This window comes from Nelumbo lutea, chromosome 2 (genome assembly GCF_056320005.1).
Source record: "Nelumbo lutea isolate HS-2025 chromosome 2, American lotus-T2T, whole genome shotgun sequence".
Classification (NCBI taxonomy): Eukaryota; Viridiplantae; Streptophyta; class Magnoliopsida; order Proteales; family Nelumbonaceae; genus Nelumbo; species Nelumbo lutea.
Genome location: NC_142685.1, coordinates 6,987,625 through 7,004,533, shown reverse-complemented (window position 1 = coordinate 7,004,533; position 16,909 = coordinate 6,987,625). Strand labels below are relative to the sequence as shown.

Sequence of the window (16,909 nt, the reverse complement as noted above, 5' to 3'; positions counted from 1 at the left end):
GAAGAAGAAAAGAAGTTTCAGCAATAGGTTGTGGAAGAAGAAAAGAAGGGAAGAGAGAAAAGAAGAATTCGAACCTCTCTCTCTAGCCCCCTTTCATCACTTTTATTAATAATTCTAAGTACAATTACTTGGATGCCCTTAATGGGGTGTCCAGCACTAAATAAATAATTAAAGAAAATAAAAGAAGGCCCGTAACTAAGAAACATAGCTTTTAAACACTACTTAAAGGAAATAAAGAACACTAGGGCCCATTCGGCCCATTCTCACTACAAATACAACGACCTTCCATAGTTGATTCAGAGAGCATCTTATTACAATGAATTAATATCCATATGACCAGACCACAAACCTTTGATAAGATCACCCATGAGACTACTGATAGGTCGGTCATCTCCAAGTCCACCTGGAACTTTCAGAATTGCCTTGCACAGTGAAGACTTGGCACAACCTGGTATTCCTGAAATAGAATTTAATTCAAGATGGTTAACGGGTGGATGCATAGAGTGCAAACAAAGAGAGATGTAAAATTTTTAGTCATATACCTTTTGTTACTTTAAAGAAGTAGAAATTTTACAAATGTAGTACTAAGGAATAAAATAATACAGCAAAGTACACGAATAAAATAAAAGTATAGAACCTATATTAGGTGAGTTTAAGGACAGGTCTTTTGGGTGGGAGTACCTACAAGTGTCCAAAAACTCTTCAAATGTGAAACTACCTAAGATAGGATAGTCAACTGCATATTGGTAATTTGGCACTGTTCAATGAACAATATAGTACGTAAGCCAGAACTTAGAAGGTTTCAAACAAGCTACATTTTTTTGGTACAGAAACAAGCTACATTTGGTAACCAGTGTGCATTCCCTCATTTTATTCAGGTAGGCATAAAAGATTTGATAGACCATTCTATAACGGAGGAAAATGGAGAGATGTAAAGTGAAATGCATAATAAAAGTTCAGAACTTAGATATCTTAACATTACACATGCAATATGTGATATTCCAACCCTGAAGAATACTTGTTGAAGCTAGTCCTAATACCCAAAAGGCAATAAGAAGTGCAGAAATAGTGTTGTTATGCTTATGCATGCATTATTTTTTTATGATTGCATATAAAACACTAATCCAGCTTCAAGCCATACAGGGAAAACTTCACCTGGAAAGAATACAATAAGACCCTCCCTTTTAGGGGCTAAGTCCTTGACTGTAGCACCTGGGCTTGAAGGCGTTGTTTCCTGCTCTCTATCAAGGTCACCCTCTTCATCCCTGCCTCCAATAATAGCCAAGAAGTCTTCAGCTCTTATTAAGTTCCCAGCAGATCCTATCAAAGACTGATTCAATGGACTGCGCTTTGCATATTGCTCCAGGAAAGGCTCTGCTTCGCTAAGATACATGGATGATGATGGTTCTTTGTTCCCACACTTCCTTCTTATGTATATAGCCCTGTATATGAAAGAACTATCTGCTTAACACAGTGATATAACTCACCACCCTAAAAAAAGAGAATGATACTTATATGATTTCTTTGGTGCAGAAAACACTGTTGCATTATTAAAAGTGCATGCACTTAAATGGTGCAGTCTGACATAGTGAGGCATGTGGATCCCATAATTGATGAAAAGTAATCAATCATATGCAACTATAGGATAAAGCATAACTTGCTGGTAAAAAATGCAAGTTACTTTTGTTGGTACTAGTACAGAAAAACATGCTTCATTAAAAATGCTCCAATACGAAAAACAGCAGCAGCAGCAGCAACAACAATAATAGAGGCAGATGGTAGAAAACATAATTAAGAGATAAACGAGAATAACATACAGAGTAATATTGACATTACCATTCATCTAGCATCTTGCTGAGTTCTCTCTGCTTTGCAGCTGATGTGTTCCATATTTTCATTTGCCTGTCAATGTTGAGATAATGATCATATATACATTTGTCCAACATTGTAAGAACATTAATATTAGAGATTTGATGCAATCTAGCTAGCTTTAGATTTCTTAGAAAGATAGAATGTGTGAAGCAGATAAAAACATTTTTAGTAGATGTTTTATGTTAGTTGTTTTCCATGTTCTTATGTTTTGCCATCTATGTATATCACTTTGTTGAAGATTAATCAGTTTTATGATGTTTTTTATGAGTAGATGTTTTATGTTAGTTGTTAAATAGGAGGTGGGGACCACAGTAGTTATGTGAGTCCAAATTTCATTATGTTTTTGTGTCTTATATATGCTGTTTCAACTTCTCTTCTCCTTCTCTCTTCCTTCTTTCTTCAAGAAACTCCTTTTATTTCATATTTTTTAATTCAGCAAGCTTTCTACTTGGTATTAGAGCAGCGGCTAGGGTTTCTAGAAGCATTCTCATGCAGCCCTAGATGAGCCGACTGCATGAAGTAATAAAGGGCTGATCTACTGTTTGGCATCAAAATTAGGAAGAACTAGAGTACGGAGAAGAGTCCCAGAAAAGTTGGACTCTTTGTTTTTGATCTGATCTTGGGCATCTAGGTATTGTTAGCTTTATTTTGATTTTCTGAAGAGTGCAGTTTGGTTTTTGGATTTTTCTAAGCCTCCTGAAGTGATCGATTCACTCTTCTCTATGTTGGGAGGCGTGGGGAGGAGAGAGATTTCTCTCCATCTAGGTTTTTCTTCTTCCGGAAGGGTTTGTTTCTGTGTGTGTGATATTAAATTGTTTTTGGAAGGTTTCCAATCTATTTTTTCTTACTGTTGAACTATTTGAAGTAACATGGAGAGTTGGAATATCAGGATTTGGGATGGAGTGACTGAAACCTACTCTCAGAAACAAAATGAAGCCAGAGTCTATCAGTTAAGGAATCAGGTGATAAGTATGAAACAAGGAGAAAAACCTCTTGCTGTGTATTTCTCCATGCTGAAAACCCTATGGCAGGAAATAGATCACTTAGAAACTGTGGTATGGGAAAGTGTAAATGATGCAGCAACCTATCATAGACTGGTAGAGAGGAATAGGGTTTTTGAGTTCTTGGCAGCGATGAACCCTGAATTCGACATTGCTAGGCAACATAGTCTTTCTAGGGACGGTGTGGCACTCTCTCAAGCCTATGCCTTTGTCTTTGGAGAGGAGAGTAGGAGGAATGTAATGCTGAGACAGCCTGGGATTGACCAGTCGGCTATGGTTGGTACAACAAAACCTAAGCTGAATGGAGACAGGGGGAGTAGTGAGACTAGAAGGGAAGATAAGAAGGACTTGGTGTGTGATTATTGCAAGAAACCTAAGCATAATAGGGACACTTGCTGGAAGCTTCACCCAAATCTTATGCCTGTCCAGATATGGAACAAGAAGGGAAATGCAAATGTAGCCACTACAAGAGACTTTTCGGTCCCTCTTTCCCAAACGGATTGGGAATCCATTGCAGTAGCAGTAATGAGGACAGAATTGGAGAGGTTTCGACAACTTATGAGTAAGAAAGATTCACCTAGCACTAGCCTTCCAGATGGACCGCAAAATGCAGGAGCCAGCTACACCTCTTCCTTTGCACATACAGGTAGTTCATATGCAACTGCAAATCTTGCATCCACTTTAGGTAAGGAGGGACCTCCTTGGATTATAGACTCGGGAGCATCTAAGCACATGACTAATGCCCCTACCCTTTTCAATTCCTATCAGTTGTGTTCTGGTAGAGACAAAGTCTCTACAACAGATAGTTCACATATTCCCATTGCTAGGAAAGGGACAGATAGAGTGACCAATGATATAACTCTGTCTTCTGTTTTACATGTCCCCAGACTTCATACCAACCTACTGTCTGTTAATTCTTTGACAAAGAATTTGAATTGTTCTGTAACCTTTCTTCCTGGTAATTGTGTTTTGCAGGATCTGGAGTCAAAGAAGATGATTGGGAGTGGTCGTGAGGTGAATGGAGTCTACCTTCTGGATGAGATTCCGAGACATCAGGGCCATCATGTTAGCAGCAGCAGTAGTAGTGGGCCAGAGTCATAGAACCAGATTATGCTTTGGCACAATCGCTTGAGACACCTTTCTTTTAGTTCTTTGAAATGTCTTTTCCCAAAGTTGTTTGAATCTGTTTAGTTATCTACTTTGGAGTGTGAGAGTAGTCAGTTAGGAAAGCATTGTAGACAGTCTTTTAAACCAAGTAATAAAAGAAGTACTTTTCCTTTTGATATTATTCACACTGATGTATGGGGGCCATATCATATCTCCCTTCCATGGGAGGATTTTGTTACTTTCTCTTGTTTGTGGATGATTATACATGACATTCTTGGATATATTTGATGAGATCACGTGATTGTTAGACTGTCTTGTATGCCCTTAGCTTCAATCGGATTTGATGTACTTTTGTTATTTAGTGGAAATAAATTAAAGTGCATTTTTTATTCATATTGTTTGGTATAATTCTATGTAAGACCCTAAAACTGGACACTTTTAGAAACTTGTGTTAGTTTTAAATGTTCACAGCCATTGGATAAGTCTGGGGAGATTTATCCTGCCAAGGCTGATACTGATGTGCCACCAAGTGTTGGGATGGCTTGTTTCGGCCATCAGGGTAAGACCCAAGGCAAATGCAGCATGAGATTGCTTGAACCCTTGAACCGGACCAGATTTCCAATATTGCCCTAAACCTTGGAGACAGATGGGCAAAACTGGAAAGTTACACCTGACCCCTAGACTCAATTATGACACATCACTAGGTGTCGGATCGGGCTGTCTTTGATGTGTCAATCAGTGAGATCCTTAGTGGGGGTCAAAACCTGGACATGTTGGGGCAGTCTGAGAATTCATCTGAGTGAGTGGTCATAGTGACAGGATCAGCCCCTTTGTCGGACAATGGTAATGATTGGGAATGCATTCTCTCTGATGGAAACCAAACTGCCGGCAGTTGATTTCAATCGTTGGAATTTTGTTTTGCAAAAATAAGATATATATATATATATATATATATATATATATATATATATATATATTGTATATGTATGGTTTCAAAAGATTTGCAAAAGGTTTTAATTCCCGGGATCCATGTGAGTAGAGAGTGCGGCACTGTTCCTTGCAGCCGAGAGAGAGGTCTTCTCTTGTCGGGCAGTGCTTGATCATTAAGGGCTGAGAGGTTAAGTGTAAGACCATTTAGGATAATACCTGATGGGCTAATCTTGCACCTACCCACAGTCCCTGGGTTTTTATAAGATGGCTTGGCCCAAGGACCACTTAATGTAAGTGTTGGGCCCATAGGGTCCATGTGATGGGCTCAAGGGGGTCACTGAGTCTTTTAGTGAATTCGGCTGGGCCTTGTAATAAAGGCTGGGCCGAACCCATGTGGCTGGTGTGTAGATCAATGCTTGGGTCCCACGCCATACAAAGAAGCCCAACTGGGCAGCAGTTTGGAAACTAGTTAAACACTGAACACTTAATGGGCCAAAAGCCCATTTCGAACTGGGCTGATATGATCACCAGTTCATAGGGCGAATCTGAGATTAGTGTTAGTAAAAGGATTGGGTCTTTGACCTTATCCACTCTAAGAGACCAAATTCAAATTAGATTTGAATCTGGTAACCTCCTGATAAGATCAGGAGTTAACTAAATTAATCTGCAGATAAGATTAAGATTAACCTCTATCCAAATACTGATTTGGATTGGGATAACTCCCAAAAATATTGGGAGGTTTCTTAATCAAGAAGAAAGAGGAGAAAACCCTAGCAGAAATATCAGATTTCGAACTAGGGGTTTTGAGTAAGCAAGAAATACATCCTGCAATCTAAGATTTGATCTCTCACAGACTCCAGAGAGAAGAGACAGTTCTGCCCTCTTCGTCCTTGGACTTCTCCTCCTTCAGCCACCGCCACTACCTGTTGGAAGATTGGATCTTTGCAGCAACAGGAAGTCAAGAAAGCAGTTCTTGACAATAGTCTTGCAAGATAGAAAAAAGGATTCGGTGTTCAAGATTTCCAGAGGGTTCTTGTGAAGAATCCAGTGTGTAGGACGCACCCTGCTGGTTCCGTTCCATCCACAGCTATGTCATCTTCAGCAGGAGCGGATCTTGGTTACTTCTTTGGGCGTGAACACCAACTTTGGGAGATATTATTTCTCCAGATCAGGTATAATCCTTCATGTTTCCTTTTGGTCCAGATCTGGTTTGTTTATGGTTCAAGTAGGATCCTTGAATAATGTATTCTAAATTTAGGGAATATGATTCCCAGTTGGAAGAAGGTAGGAAATTTTTTTTTGAAATTTGCCCTCCTTTCCGCACCCTTCTAGGCGTCCATTAGATGGATCCTACCATTCTTTCAGTGATGAGGTTCCTAACTTGGTACGACAGTTCCACCAGATGGTTCTTACACAATTTGGAGTGAGAACTAAGGTTTTTAGATCAGATAATGCCAGAGAGTTCTTTGAGAAGGAGCTGACCACGTATTTCCTAGAATATGGGGTAATTCATCAAAGCAGTTGTGCATATACACCACAACAGAATGGAGTTGCTAAGAGAAAAAACAAACACATTGTGGAGGTGGCAAGGAGTCTTATAGTGTGTGCTTCAGTTCCTGTGCAGTTCTGGGGAGATGTTGTTCTTACAATCGTGCATTTGATTAACCGTGTTCCTTCACGGACTTTGGGGTTTAAGGTGCCATTTAGTCTGCTTTTTCTAGATGGGGAGATATTACATATACCTTTGAGGGTTTTTGGGTGTGTTTCCTTTGTTTACATTCTTGGCCCTCATCACAAGAAATTGGATCCTAAGGCCAAGAAATGTGTTTTTCTTGGGTATGCTCAGAACCAAAAGGGGTATTGCTGTTATGACCCAGTGTCGATGAGCAAATTTGTCACAATGAATGTTGCCTTCTTTGAATCCACCTTCTTCTTCTCGAGTGGTTCTCCTCAGGGGGAGAGTTTTGGGGAGGAGAACTCATAATCAGTTCCTCTTCCTGTTTCTTTGGTGCCTTCATCAGTTCAGCTAGCTCCTTCATTAGTTTAGCTAGCACTTCCATCAGTTCAACCAGCACCTGCACCTCCAGTTTCATTACCTGAGCCACTACGGGCAGCCTCACAAAAATATCAGCGCCGACAGATGATGGTTGACTCCACACATCCTCAACCCACACCATTCTCTATCAGTCCTTCTGAAACTCCAGATTCGGAAGATACAGTTCTAGGTATTCCTCTTGAGCCTGAGCCTGTTATGTTTTCTGATGATAATGTTCCAATCCTTAACACCATTGTTGCAGTTGATCCCACTGATCTTGATCTTCCCATTGCATTTCGTAAGGGGAAGAGAAAGTGTACAGCCCATTGCATTTCACACCATCTTTCCTACAGTGCCTTATCACCCTCCTACCGTGTTTTTCTTTCTTCCCTGGATTTTGTGTCTATACCCAGGAATGTTACTGAGGCTCTCTCTAAACCTGAGTGGAAAACAGCCATGCAAGATGAGACGGATGCTTTGGTTAAAAACCAAACTTGGGAAATAATTGATCTCCCCCCAGACAAGGAGACAGTCGGATGTAGATGGGTAGTCACAGTGAAGTATAGGGTTGATGGCAAGATAGAGAGGTACAAGGCAAGGTTGGTAGCAAAAGGGTATACTCAGACCTATGGTGTTGATTATCTGGAAACCTTTGCACCAGTAGCTAAGATGAGTTCAGTTCATATCCTTTTATCTCTAGCAGTCACTTATTCATGGCCTTTGTTCCAGCTTGATGTCAAAAATGCCTTCCTCAATGGTGATTTACAGGAGGAGGTATATATGGACATTCCAACAGGCTTTTATGAGAATGCTGGTAAGGGAAAGGTGTGTAGACTCAAAAAATCTCTGTATGGATTGAAACAGTCACCTAGGGCTTGGTTTGACAAGTTCAGAGGGGCACTCATCCATTTTGGATACACACAGAACACAGTCTGATCACACTCTTTTTGTGAAGAGGAGAGATGCTTTGGTGTCAATTCTGATTGTGTATGTGGATGATATAGTGGTGACAGGAAATTATTTGGAAGAGATTGATGATATAAAAAAATCATTGCAGCAAGAAAATGAGATCAAAGACCTTGGTGAGCTCAAATACTTCTTGGGGATTGAAGTTGGAAGATCCAAGCATGGGATCTTCATTTCATAAAGGAAGTATGTACTTGACCTATTGCGGGAGACTGGGAGGTTGGGGACCAAACCAGCAGACACTCCTATTGATCCAAATCACAGAGTTAATGGTGTGGGTGGTGAGTTGGTAAAGGATGTAGGGAGATATCAAACAATGGTGGGCCGATTGTTGTATTTGTGTATGATACAACCAGATATTTCTTATGCTATCAGTGTTGTGAGCCAGTACATGCATTCACCTTGGGTTCAACACTGGGAAACTATTGAGAGGATACTTGCATATCTGAAAAAGCACCCTGGCAGAGGGATTCTTTTCTCAAATCATGTGAATCTGAAGCTAGAGTCCTATACAGATGCAGACTGGGCAGGATGCTTAGATGACAGGAGGTCTACATTAGGAGTGTGTACCTTTGTAGGTGGAAACTTGATCTCCTGGAAGAGTAAGAAGCAAGCGGTTGTGGCAAGGTCAAGTGCAGACGCTGAGTATTGAAGGGATAGGATATCCATCACATGGACGCCCAAAGATTGCGGAATAAGGGGGCGAATTTCAAAAAATTTTCTCTCCCTTCAACTGGGAATCGTATTCCCTATTTAGAAAATCATATTTTCAATGATCATTTTTGAACCATAAACTGAACCAGATCTTAACCAAAAGGAGTAGGGAGGGATTATACCTGATACGGAGAAACAGTATCTCCCAGTGGAAGTGTTCACGCCCAAGGAAGGTTCCAAAATCTGCTCCCACTGAAGATGGCACAGTGCAGGGTGGAGTAGAATCAACAGTGTTCTTCCAAAAGAACTTGACCCTTCGCAAGAATCAACTGGATGGCTTGTGAATACAACTCCAACCAATCTTTTCTCCAAAAGATTGGTATCAAGATCGAATCTTGATTACTCCTGTAGAGAGGAGGAGATCGAACTGCTGGAGGCGGCGGCTGCAGGAAGGATGCGGTAAGAGAGTATTCGCAGGGAGCAGAATTCTCTCTTATTGTGATTTCAGCTCTGAAGACAGAAGTTGTGTATTGCATGTCTAAAGGCTGCCGCCCCCTCCTCCTTTTATAATCTTAAAGGGATCAACTCCAAATCCCATTAGGAGTTGGTGATCCAAATCATATTTGGATTAGAAGTCCCTTTAAGTGATAAGGGATAACCCTTATCTTATTTGCAGATCAGATCAGCCATCTCCTAATCTAATTAGGAGGCTTCCAGATCTAAATCTTATTTAGATCTTGGACTCTCTAAGTGGATAGGGTCTGGGCCCAATCCTATCAGCTGATCCATCTCAAAATTCACCCCTTTAAGTGACTAATCAAATCAGCCCAATTCGAAATGGGTTTAAGGCCCATTTAAGTTTATGTATTCACTTAGCCTTCCAAACTGTTGCCTAGTTGGGCTTCCTTGTATGGCGTGGGACCCAAACATTGATCTACACATCAGCCACATGGGTTCAGCCCAGACTTTGTTACAAGGCCTGGCCGAATACATTGTTATGGACAGTGCACCCCCTGAAACCCATCTCATTGGCTCTATGGGCCCAACACTTACCCTAAGTGGTCCCTGGGCCAAACCACCTTGTAACACCTAAGGACTGTGGGCAGATGCAAGATTAGCCCATCAGGTATTATCACCCTTAACCTCTCAACCCATAATGATCATACACTGCCCGACAAGAGAGGACCTCTCCCTCGGCTGCAAGGAACAGTGTTGCACTCTCTGCTTATATGGATCCCGGGAATTAAAACCTTTTGCAAACCGTTTAGAAACCATTAAATATATACTTTTATATCTCATATAAAATATATTTTGCAAAACAAATCTCAACGATTGAAATCGACTGCCGGCAGTCTTGGTTTCCATCAGTGAGAGTGCTTCCCCGATCATTACCTTTGTCCGACAAAGGGATTGATCCTGTCACTATGATCACCCACTCGAATGAATTCTCAGACTATCCCAACATACCCAGGTTTTGATCCCCGCTAAGGATCTCACTGAATGGTATATCAAAAATAGCCCAATCCCACACTTAGTGCAGTATCATAATCGAGTTTAGGGGTCGGGTGTAACTTTCTAGTTTTGCCCATCAATCTCCAAGGTCCAGGGCAATACTGAAAATCTGGTCCAGTTCAAAGATTCAATTAATCCTACACCATATGTGCCTAAGGTCTCACCCTGGTAGCTGAGACAGGCCACCCCAACCATCTTGGTGGCACCACAATGTCAGCCTTGTCAGGATAGGTTCCCCAGACCGACCCACTGGCTGTGAATATTCTAAACTAACACGAGTCTCATTAAGTGTCCAGTTTAAGGGTATTACACAGAAACATACCAAGGGAACATGAATCAAATATGCACTTTTATTCATTTACAATAAACTCATAAAGTACATCATTTTTTATTGAAGCTAAGGGCATACAAAACTGTCTAACAAGTATAGATCCATGGGTCATGGTGTCTCAGAACTTCTTTGGGTTAGATCTCTTTTGAATGAGATCGGGGTGAAAGCAGAAGAACCTATGATGCTATAGTGTGACAATCAGGCTGCAATCAATATTGCCCACAATCCAATTCAGCATTATAGGACAAAACACATTGAAGTTGATAGACACTTTATAAGAGAAAGGGTAACAGCCGGAAAAGTCTGTTTTATGTCTCTTCAGAGTTGTAGCTGGCTGATGTTCTCATTAAAGAGGTGGCAAAGAACAAGCTTGAACATGATCTACGCAAGTTGGGAATGTGTGACATTTACTCTCAAATTGAGGGGGAGTGTTGAAGATTAATCGGTTTTATGATGTTTTCTAAGAGTAGATGTTTTATGTTAGTTGTTAAATAGGAGGCGGGGACCACAGTAGTTATGTGAGTCCAAATTTTATTATGTTTTTGTGTCTTATATATGCTGTTTTATGTCTTGCCGCCCTATAAGGGCATAGTTGTCTTAGTATTGCTCTATTATTTTAATATAAATAATAAGTGAAAGGAGCGGCCAGATTATTTCTCTCCTTTCTTTTCAACTTCTCTTCTTCTCCTTCTCTCTTCCTTCTTTCTTCAAGAAACTCCTTTTATTTCATATTTTTTAATTCAGCAAGCTTTCTACTCATTTATATCTTAAAATTAACTTAAATTGTCATGTTACTATCACGTGGTCACTTGAAAGTAGGTCTGTCCAATTTTTCTGGAGAATCTTAATTTATGGTTTAAGTTATTTCAGAAGAAAAGACTAACATCTAAATTTATAGGATTTTCTTTTGGGAAACTATAGATGTGTTTTGTAAGCCTCTTGGAAACAGTTGTTGTTGAAGAGAGTAAAAGATTTCTATTGTTCCAAGAGATTTGGAGAAAACAGCTTGCTATTCGATTTGTTTTGGGGGGGTGTCGAGCTGTTCTCACAGCCACATACTTACTCCTTGATTCTCTTTTCTTTATTGTTATTGTCTTCATCTTATTTTAGTATTCTCAGTAACATTCTTGTAACCTCAAGGCCTGGACCCACAAATGGTGGCTTACCATCTGTTTTTTAGGGGTGCAAGATGGGTACCTCATTTGAGGAATTTACACAGCATAAAGCCTGAATCCCTTCAAATTTTAACAAATGTACAACCAAAGCCTTCTCAAGTTTCACCTTATTTCCTTTCCATTGTTACATGTCACGAAGACAATAAAAAGGACAAGTATAACAGCCATGGATCAATAAGGAATCTATGCTCAAGGGATAATAGCAACATAAAGGAGGCAAGTTGAAGTGCTAACTTGACTGATGATGGCATGACGGATTGGAGGATAAATGTGGAAACCCATTTCATGACTAAGAACCACATAGAAAGCCATCTGAATTGGAAGCCTGAATTGGGGTTGAGGTTTCAAGATATAAATTCTAGAATGTCATGATGGTTTGCAAGCTGAGGAGTTCACCAGTTGGTTGGCCACCACTGATAAAATGTTTGAGCATAATTATGTGCCAGAGGATAAGAAGGCAGAGCTTGTTTCCTTAAAGTAAAGGTGTCAAACTTCTGGATGGTGGTACCAATTGCTAATCAGGTATCAACAAAAAAAGAAAACCTAACATTGCAACTTGGGAAGATGAAGAAAAGGTTAATGGAGAATTTCCTGCTTTTTAATCATGTTCAGAACTTTAGATCACAAATCAGTGCATGGTCCTACTGCTCCAAGAAACCATCTTGCAATTCCTATAACTTGACTGACTAAATCTGGTCCAACTGATAGAAATCAGACCAGCAGTTCTTTTTTCTGTTGTTTAAAGTGCTATGAGTCTAGTCATGGGATTGTAGGAGGCTCATAGTTCTGAGGGAAAGAAGTTCTTGGTTATAGGAGACTATGATGATGAAAGAGATACTGATCCAAATGATATACCTCATTATGATGTGTATAATGATAGTGATGATGGGCAAAGTAACACCTATAGTTTCTTTAAAAGACAATGTCAATAAATTTGACCCCAATGAAAGATGAAAATGCACCCAAATCAAAGGTCAAGGCAAACTTGAACAGGCCTAGAACCTTGTATTCTATTGTCACTTCATCCACAACTTCAGCACCAAAGTTCCTCCTATTAAGTCAAATTCAATGGACCCAAAAGTCAAGGACAATATCAATGAAATAAAGAAGAAGATTTCAAAGACACCATTCCTAGCTCTACCTGATTTTTGAGGAAGTGTTTCAAGTAGATTGTGATGCATTGAGGATTGGCATAGATCTGTTTTCAGCCAAGATGGTAGCAGCCTTTGATATTCAACTTATAAAATCAAACTCTATGCTATGGCATAATTGCTACAATTTGGATGGCATTATTTGGTATAGAAAGACTTCATCTTGTTTTCAGATCATGAAGCTTTAAGTCACATCAATGAGAAAAAATATATTAAACCACAGCCATGCAAGGTGGCAGATCAAGAGTAAAATTCCACCTTGGCTGGAATACATGAAAAGGTAACTGATGCACCAATTAGGAGGTAGTCTTTATTATTATCTTTTGATTGGTAAAGATGAAAAACTGTTAAATTAAGAGTAAACGAATACAAAGAATAATATAAAAAGTAATGTGCCAACTGCCAATCACCCTAACTATACACTTTTTATGCATCTCCCCTGGTCAATTACACCCCAATACAAATAATCCCTAGTTGCACCCTGTTTTGCCTATCAACCAATGAGTTGGCTGATCTCAGAGCCCATATATAAACTATATGCAGCTCTCTATCCAGCTCCTTAATTTCCTTCATAATGTGTCTATACTTCGAAGAAACTGTCCCGCTTTCTGTGAGCTACCTCACAATTACATCTGAGCCTCCCTTGACCACCGGGTTTTTAAGGTTTAATTCCAAGATTAACTTGGATGGATGCAGTTTAGAAAACACAGGATCATTAAGAATTGGAGGAGTGTTCCAAGTTTGTGAGGGAATATAATTTCATTATTTTGGTCATGGTGACTCAACTTGTGCAGATTTCTTGGCACATACAAAGGGATTGAGACTTATCAAATATTTAAACCCAAGACCTGGCCCAAAGAGAATAAAGATTGATTATACATTTAAATGTAGATGCATAAATCAGTGCAAAAACGAATAAGAGAATAAATATTGATTATATATTTATCTAATTATATAGTATAAAAGATTTACCATTGGTGCCCCAAATATTACCATAAGGGCCAAGGTCCATTAATCACATATTACAGATGTGACAAACAGGAGAGTCCCCTCAAGTGTCATGATTCATGTCAAGTCTTGCTAATTACATAATGCACACAAAGGGTAGTGAGGTTATGCAGAAATACCAATGACTGTGAGGTAGAGTCTTTTGTGCAAATGTTAACCTAACCCAAACAGAAATTTCTCTACTAATCTTTCTTTTATGTCTTCCATTTGTGGGCCTGATGTCCCTTTTCCATGGCATTGGGTATGGGCTCCCAATCCCCCCTAAAGTTTTCCTCTTTATGTGGATTTTTACTTTGGGAAACTCCTGTTCATAAATCATATGATACCCAAAGGGAAGAATGTGCTCCTTGTGTGAATCAAACGAGTTCATTGATCACTTTCTCATCTATTGCCCCTCTAGATGTATGGTGGCACTTTGTCAAGCTGTTTAAAAGACAATGCATTATCCCTGGCTTTCGCTCCTTGGTTGATGTCTAGCCAACTAGTGGTCACAGTAAAGAAGTAAGTGTTTTGTGGTGCATCAAACCTTTACCATTTGTTGGTGTATCAGGAAGGATCAGGAATAAGAGGATTTTTTAAGAAGAAACATTACTTGGTGGGTGCTGTCAAAGAAAATAATGAATGCCAATTCTTGGATCATATCATAGAGGATTCTAGGGGTATGAATTTCAGACATTTTTTTAATGATTAGAATGGAGTTGTCTTTGAGGATCCACAAGGCACAAGTGTGGACTATATACTGATTGGCAAGACTTGGGGCATTGCTGTATATATGGGGCTACCGATAGTTTATATAGTAATACAATGAATACTTATCAAAAAAATAACAATAATGCATACAATACTGCCAGATATTATCCTCCAATTAATTGCATCATCTTGCTCTCAAACAAAACATAGGGACTCACCTCAAGTAGTATTCTTTGTAAGCAGCTGGACCTAATTTGAAGAGAATTGATAAGCCATTGCGTATCAAGAAAGTTCGTAACTGTGCATTGTAGACAACAAAGGCCAACCACCACAGTGTGAAATATGTTATCACATTGCACAAGAATTTACATATTCATGTAGAAGCAGAAAATTCCAATATGGCACATAAAATGAGACAAAAATTCTTATTCACCCATATAAGGTCACTGCCCTTCCACATGAAGTGCAAGTGCAAGTGCAAGCGGAAGATTTGGATATGGTTGTGGATTTTTGGTTGACATGAGTAAAATGAGTGAATTATCACTTTTAGGAGGATTTTTCATGCTCAAGGGACTAAGGGAACAGACTTGAAGAAAAATCTGAAGATATGGGATGGTTGTAGGGTGCTTCCTAGAATCCAGTGAGGTTGATGGAAGTTTAGTGACAGGGTGTCAAGCTGAGGACAGACTAAGGTGCTGGAGGGAAAGGAACTTTGGTATGTAGTTTGTTTCTTTTGGTGGGGCATTTTGTACAATGGAGTGGTAGCTCTAAAGTTTCTGGTTGTGGCAAATCTGGAATGGTCTAAGGTATTCCTGGGCTTGGTTTTGATCCGGCTGTCCTATACTGAGGATGAGCCGATGAGGTTTACTAGTTGATTTCCACTGAGGTAGCTTTTCTATATGGAATCCTTTACTTATGCCACTCTATGATCTCTATTTTCTATTTTTTGGAACTTCTGGCCTTTGTATGAAGACAGATTTCTCCTGGAGACACATGCAGGACAGAGGAGTTTCTTCTTGTGCCAAATTTAATTAAACATTGAAACATATACAGATCCTTTATGCTATGGTTTATTATTGTTGGTTCGGCTGATATTTTGTTATCCTCTTGTCTGGGTTGGGTATTAAGTCTTTAGTTAATGGGCCTATTTTTATTTAGTGTCTTATTTGACTGGGTGTCCCATCACAATCAGGGGCATCCTGGTCCTTTTATGTAACTTTATGTACTGTTATTATATAAGTGAACAGGGCCGGCTGATGAACAGTGCCCATTCGAACATTTCTTCCTTTCTCCTCTTCTTCTTCCTCTTCTTCTTCCTCTTCTTCTTCTCTGCTCACTTGACAGGTTCAGTTCGGCAAACATGGTATCAGAGCACTAAAACTCGCCTGGTTACAGCAGCTGCCTCGCACCTTTCTCTCTCTCTCTCTCACCTTTCTCTCTATCTTGGTACTGCAAAGAAACCCTAGGTCTGGTCGTAGAACCCAGCAGAAACTATATCTAGGGTTTCCCTTGGTTGTAGGGCCCAAGGGGAGTTAGTCCCAGTAGATGATGCCCTAAGAGACACACACAGCAAGTTGTAGCCATTCGGCTAAGTGAGATCTGAGTAGAACAGATCTGGAAGAGAGGACTGATCTCAGCAGTCCTAGAACAGTTCGTGGGTGAGGGTTCAGCCTGCGATAGCAGTGGTTAGCGCGTGGTAGAAGCCACAACAGCAAGGTCCAGGATGCGGCAACAGTGGCTATACACAGCAGAAGGGTTTCAGTTCGGTGCTTCAGCAGTTTGGTGGCAGCTTGCAACAGGAGTAGTTAGAGCAGTACAGCAGAGTGGAATTTGGTATTTCAGCCCTGATACGGACCCTCCGGTCTGAGTTTACAGTGCTGCAAGCTCCGTAAGTCTGAAGTGGTTTCATATAACTTGTATGACAGTTTTTTGTACTCTTGAAAGTCGGAGAAGATGTCTTCCATATCCGGGGAAGTGTCTTCTAGAGATGTTAGGGCTAGTGGGAGGTCTCCTAATCTGGAGAACCCAAATTTGCACAGCCTACAGATAACAAATGTGTTGCTAGACGAATACAACTTTAGGGAATGGTCTGTTTCAGCCATGCTCTTTATCACATCCCAGGATCTTACCGGCTACATGGACGGGTAGAAGAAAGAACCCGAAATAGAGAGTGCTGAATATGCTATTTGGAGAAGAGAGAATGCTACAGTCATGTCCTGGCTACTTGCTTCAATGACTCCAAGGGTAGCTAGGACCGTTCAACACTTCTCCACAGCTGCCAAGATATGGGAAAAGGTGCCTAAGACCTATGGGCAGAAAAAAAATAATGCCCGAATCTATAGACTGAATCAAGATATTGCTGCCCTGAGGCAAGGAGATGAGTGTTGCAACATACTTTGCTACATTAGAAGGACTATGGGAAGAGCTGGATCATCACCTCATCAATGACTGGGAGAATGCCAGAGACAAGGAGAAAC

General features: G+C 40.1%; 1 protein-coding gene across 1 annotated transcript in view; it reads right to left on the bottom strand.

Annotated features, from left to right (window-relative positions):
* LOC148868323 (tRNA ligase 1-like) overlaps positions 1-16,909 on the bottom strand; it is a 139,351-nt gene that overhangs the window by 61,145 nt on the left and 61,297 nt on the right. Inside the window, exons 15-18 of the mRNA XM_088968420.1 lie at positions 14,651-14,730; positions 1,837-1,902; positions 1,156-1,442; positions 350-457 (exon numbers count right to left, since the gene is read on the bottom strand). Of these exons, the coding sequence (XP_088824546.1) occupies positions 350-457; positions 1,156-1,442; positions 1,837-1,902; positions 14,651-14,730 (541 nt within the window). The remainder of the gene's footprint in view (positions 1-349; positions 458-1,155; positions 1,443-1,836; positions 1,903-14,650; positions 14,731-16,909) is intronic.